Source organism: Nematolebias whitei, chromosome 6 (assembly GCF_014905685.2).
Source record: "Nematolebias whitei isolate Nwh7 chromosome 6, NemWhi1, whole genome shotgun sequence".
Lineage (NCBI taxonomy): Eukaryota > Metazoa > Chordata > Actinopteri > Cyprinodontiformes > Rivulidae > Nematolebias > Nematolebias whitei.
The window spans coordinates 48,280,748-48,286,747 of record NC_056503.1 but is presented as its reverse complement, the minus strand read 5'-3'; the positions used below and the strand labels follow the sequence as shown (position 1 = coordinate 48,286,747).

At 43.7% G+C, this 6,000-nt stretch overlaps 1 protein-coding gene across 1 annotated transcript in view; it reads right to left on the bottom strand.

The window, feature by feature from the left end:
- Positions 1-50: 50 nt before the first annotated feature.
- Positions 51-6,000, bottom strand: part of LOC119410805 (ryanodine receptor 1) — a gene marked incomplete at its 3' end in the record, with an annotated part of 36,024 nt that continues 30,074 nt past the window's right edge. The window contains 5 exon segments of the mRNA XM_037677726.1: positions 51-147; positions 234-346; positions 426-560; positions 1,812-1,871; positions 2,078-2,248. Coding sequence (XP_037533654.1) covers positions 51-147; positions 234-346; positions 426-560; positions 1,812-1,871; positions 2,078-2,248 — 576 coding nt within the window.

The window sequence follows — 6,000 nt, the reverse complement described above, 5'->3', positions numbered from 1 at the left end:
TCGATTTTTTCCCCGTAAGGTCTTGTGAAGGCTAAAGAGCAGCGACTTACTGACAGGTCGTCAATCATCTTGTCTTCAAACGAGTAGCCCTCTGTTTCCAGCCAGTTCCGCTTGTAGGCGTTCAGGAACATGTTGATGGCTCTGTGCCTGTAAATAAACAGATACATCTCTAACAGGGAGGAGTGCATCAGTAAAGCTTTGACATTTAAAATGAGCCTCAGGAGAATCTTTACGTGGGGATGTTGTAGAGCGGCGTCATCCTAAAACAGGCCACCACCGCCCTGCGGCGCTGTTTGGACAGCAGCTTGTGCCAAACCATTTTCTTGGATTTGAAGGGGTGCTCGGTCTGAAACAGGAAAAACGTGAATCTTTACTGTTTGCCACCAGCTTCTCCGACGCACCTGTTGTCTTGTCTGAGCACTCACCACGTCGATGTGGTAAAGAACTGCCGACACCTCTTGCACCCTTTTCACCACCTTCTCTGGGTCTTCGGCATCTTCGGCCTTTCCTGCCATCTCCTTATAAAGAGCCATCTGCCAGCGCATGGCCGGGTCCTCCACCTGAACCAGAACAGGACACAAAATGCAGAATTTCTTTACGTTTGCAAGTTTTGAGTGAATTTTTCTTTGGTTTTATTAGGGCAGGGGTCTGAAATCTATGGCCTTAGGGCCACATGAGACCCTTCTGCTCCTTTCAGGTGGAGACAGTGGGTATATTGGTGGAAGGATGCTAGGGATGCAGCTGTCAGGAAAAAGACTGAGGAGATATTAGTTAGAGAGGACATGGACGTAGTTGGAGGACACAGAGGACTCATCTATTCGCCTTCTGCCATGAAAATGTTCAATTTCTTTGACTGGGTGGATTTGTTATTGTTGCTTTCTTGTTCTTCTAAAGCAGGTTTTAGTCTATTCTCTAAAACAGAAGTGTGAGACAGGTCGCTTTTCTTCAAACACAACCACTAAAAAGGGTTGTGTGGCTACCCTTGATGTGAAAACTTGGTTGTCTTGCAGTTCAAGCTCCACCTGAGGGAGTTTGTTTTACCTTCTTGGCCCAAACAAGAATGGACGGACCATTCCTAAAGAGTGGTTGGTCGAAGCACTGAAGGAGGGTCCAGCTGGCAGTCGCCTGTACTGATCCATACCGTAGGTCAGTGGTGGTAAAGATGATAGAGTTGTGTGTAAAATATTCCCACTCCCCACATTCCCTTCATGGTGTCCAGTTCCCTCAATGATTGAATCACCGTATTTTGATCTTTCTTAGGTTTACCATAAAACCGGATAGTCCTAACAAGGGCAACGCTCAGCACAGTTCAAGTCTTTGTCTTTAAATAACCTTGTTTATGTTTATTCCAATTTCATGGATCACAAATCTTTGACCAAAAAGTACTTTTGGGCAACGATTTATAAAACTTGGCTAAATCTTTCAAATGTTTTACCACCCTTACAACTTGTAAACCATCATCTGCACCTCCTCAACCTAACTGGCCTAATTTTAACTTGAAGTCGTGGGCTGCAAAATATCAATAAAGATCTAGGTCAGGGGTGTCCAAAGTGTGGCCCACGGGCCATTTGTGACCCTCAAACAGGTTTAGATCTTTAAAATATCCTTAAAAGTATCATCAATCTGTGAATGATAAACTGATGGAGTCTGCTGTCCTGTTAGGAGATGACAAGAGGGCTCTGAACGATTAGAATTTAATAATGAAGCAAGAAAAGGAAAAAATACACTTTACAATCTTTTGCTGAAATAAGAACCGTTACTGTGTTTCGATTCACGACTCTGTAAACATTTACCACAATAAGAGCTCTTACCTTGCCCTGCAGGTGCAGATTGTTGTGCAGGAACTCCCTCACCTCCTCATCTGTGTCTTTCTACGAGGAGAAAGATTTGTGTTTATTCCAGAAAACTAACTTTCCTGAAGTTCAATCAAGGGCAGCATACGAATGTCAAGTTTAAAAAAATAGAAACTATATTTATGCTATGTTTTAATGCTTAAGATGCACGCTCAGATGGATGAGATCTGACCCAACAAAGTCCATCTGTGGACTCAAAAGCCCATCAGACTGGTCTGAGGTACCAGAGAGTATCTGAGCTTGGCGAGATTGATGAGCTCCTGATCAGCAGGAGAGCACATGTTGAGGCCGATGGGCAACATCTTCTTTAGCGCCGCTACGATCAGGGAGGTCTGCACCGAGTACCGATCCCCCCGCTTCTTCTTCTTGTTGCGCTCCTGATCCGAGCCTCCGGACTAAAGACAGGGGGACAGATCAGCACGAGGTTAACGAGAAAACCAACAACTGGAATTAAAAAAAAAAAAAATACAGTTCTGGGAACTCAGAGGCTTCTGAGAACTTTTAACAGAACAGAGTAAGGAGATGGACCATCAAAGAATGCTAACATGCTAACAAAGAGAATCAGCTAACGGCTACATTTTCCTGCAGACATGAACAGTTCAGGTTCAGGTGCTTCGTGTAGCTTCAGCTCCAGCTGGTAAACATACTGCAGCTTCTTCGTTAGTAGTGCGGTGGCCAGTATCTCCCATAGAAAGGTCTAAGGATGGGGTGTCCAATCCTGGTCCTGGACTGTCCTACATGTTTTAGATGTTTCTTTGCTCCAACACACTTGAATCAATGGTTAAATCACCTCCTCGTGTTCTGTAGTAGCCTGTTCATCATCCAGTGCTTCAAACCATGTGTGTTGGAGCAGAGAAACCTCTCAAACATGTAGGACAGTGGTCCTCCAGGACCAGGATAGGACCTGCCTGGTCTAAAGGGTCAGCTGGTGTAGTCTATTCTTAGACTACTCGCCTACTGTTAAGGAACGTGGGTTTAAAAAAAATAAAATCTTTGAGTTTTAATCACAAAAGTTCATCTTGTACCAAGGCTTCATCGTTATCCACCGTATGAAAACGTCAGTGATGTCACACTGGAATATGTAGGAGTTTTAATGGTGTCAGTGAGCATGACAATAAGCAATGAGTCCAGTTAGTTTAAAAACAGCTGAGAAACAGGAGCTTCACATGGAACTCGACAGAAACAGTCCTGGAGAAAAGAAAGTCCACCTCACCTTGGTTCTGGAGTATTTCATGTATCAGGGTGTAATAAAATTATTCAAAACTCACCTCAAATGTTTTAAAACACACAACAGATTCCACCATCTCATTTTTTTAAATTTTTTTTTTAATTAAACAGGACCAAAATGAGAAGAAATGTCCTGTTGGACCAGTTTGGTCCAAACTTCAGCTACTGGACAGAGGGACTCGTATCTGAGTCCAGAACCCATGGGTCTACAGAGAAGTTCATGGTCCACTCAATAACTGCAAGGAGCCCAAACCATCAGCCCTCCACCACCATGCTGACAGCTGGGATGAGGGTTTTGCTGCAGTGCATTCTGGGTAAACATCTCTGCTTTGGGCTCATCGGATCAAAGGTCATTGTCCCAAAACTCTTGTGGTTCCCTTCAAATGAAACTTTCCAAACCTAAGTCATGCTGCCATGTTGTGTTTTAGAGAGAAGAGGCCATGACCTTCGACCTTTAACCTGCTAACTGAGGCCTGCAGAGCCTTGGATGGAGTTTATATCTCTACGCACTGTGTGATCTGACCTTCAGGATGAATTCGTTGTCACTCCTGGGACGACTGGCAGCTGTCCTAAATGCAAACCTTCATTTTCTTTGTCAAACAATGAACTCCAAATGGTTTACAAATGACCTTTGACCCTTCCCTGACTGACAGGCAGTTTTAGTTGCTCCTCTAAGGTCATTGCTGATGTCTTTCTGCCTTAGCATTGTGTCAACACAAACTTCTGATGTTTCCTTCTTCAGAGGTCGCCACAACGAGTCCTCTCTCCTCCACCTCACTCTACACTAACTGCATTCATGTATCTCCTCTTTGTCTTTCTCCTGGCAGCTGCATTTCTAACATCCTTCTACCAGTATACCCACTGTCCCTCCTCTGGACATGTCCAAACCATCTCAGTGTGTCCTCTATAACTTTATCTCCCAGTTGTTCAACCTGTGCTGTACCTCTGATGATCTCATTCCCAATCTTCTCCATCCTTGTCACTCCTAAGGAGAACCTCAACATCTTCATTTCTGACACTTCCAGTTTTGTCTCCAATCTTTTTGTCCATGTCTCTGTCTCCAGACCATACAACATAGCTGGTCTCACCACGTCTCCCTCCTCGTGGCCTTCGATTAACAGTAGCACTATTTCTGCTGGCACCGTTTGTCAGCAGCACCGGGGGCGGTCGTTAACCCGTGAATGGGACCAGAACCAGATGCACTGGCTGGTGCCCCCTAGTGGCTGGTTTGTGTCAACACACACTGATCCTCTTGAAATATGAAAGCAGCAAGGTTAGAAGCAGTTTTTCCATTTTGGTTTCATTTATGTTGAATGAACAATCACCCAATCTCTTGTGTTTTTTTTCCACCTGAGGTTATGTTTAAATAATTGTAGAACCTGGTAAAGATCTGGTTCTTTTCATTATGTCCTGATATGTCAAACCCTAGAAATGAAAGCAGGTGGACTTCCTGTTTCATATGACTTTCTGTTGCAGACGGATCAGGCAAATCTAATGAAACAAGAAAACTACGGTGTGTGTTTTGAGTAGAAGCAGAACCCAAAGAAGATAACGGTTCTGGAGAGAAGAGTCGGGTCTCCCGGCGCAGGAACCTTAACCAAAAAAACCTGTAAAAATATCAGTTTACAGACAGCAGACGGGCTCCGCAGCTGGGTCCACAGCTGGGTCCGCAGCTGGGTCCGCAGCTGGGTCCGCAGCTGGGTCCACAGCTGGGTCCGCAGGGACGATCTGAGGGCAAAGTGTTGATTGGTCAAACAAAAACAGGGCGATGGCGCTCGGCTACAGGAGCGCGCAACAAGCACCCGACTGCTCAGCCGAGCGCCATGAAACCTCTCAGGCCACTACCATCTACAGCAACGAGCATTCATCAAGCCCTCCGGACCCTCTTACTCACACAGACACACAAACGCAACACCCCCCAACAGACCAACAACAAACTGAGTCTGTCAAATGTTCCTTTGAGGGCTCTTAAACACCAAACCAACGATGGGAACAAAGTCAACAGTTTTTTTTCCCCCCCCCAGATCGGAATCGGCTGATGCCAAACAGCAGATATCAGCATCGGATCGGAAGTGGAAAAAAGTGGATCGGTGCATCCCTAAAATGAAGAAAAACACTAGCTAAAGGCTAAAAGTAGCGATGTTAGCTAAAAGTATCAAAAGGCTTGCTAAAAAGTAAATGAAGCCAAACATTTGCTAAATGATAAAAAAAAGAGGCAGATTCTTTGCTAAAAGCTAAATAAAGCAAAGCATGAGCTAAAGGTCAAATGTTGCAACCCTAGCTAAAAGCTAAAAGAAGCAAAATGCTAGCTAAAAACAATAGGACTTGCTAAAAGCTAAGAGAAGCAAGGAATTAGCTAAAAAAAAAAAAAAAGTAGCAACATTACCTAAAAGCTAAAAGAAGCTAAATGCTAACTACAAATTAAACATAGCAAAATACTACATAGTAGCAAAAGGCTTGCTGAAAGCTAAAAGTGGCAGAATGGTAGCTACAAACTAAACATAGAAGACAAAAACAGAGCGTGTAGCTGAAGCAGATTTTAAACAGAGCGGTGTTTTTTAGGACCTGAAGAGATCTCAGTTTTTTTTCTCTGAGGAAAATAATTGTAAATACTTTAAAAGGTCTAAAATTATAAAAGTTGTAGCACTCACCTCCTGAATGAGCTGAACGTCTGATATCATATGAGAAGCTAAAATAGCACAAAGTCTGCAGAAGTACGTAGTTGGGTTGCAAAACAAAAAAAGAACGGAAAATAAAAATTAGGAAAATAAAAGCGTGAGTGCTGAATCAGCGTTCAGGTAAAAATAAAAGTTTGACAGAAAATTAAGAAGCTCTCTGGGTCCCAGTGGGACTTTGTGATTCTGGATCCGGACTCTGGTTCACAGTTTGAGGATCTGCTCTACGATGACAGACACAAAAT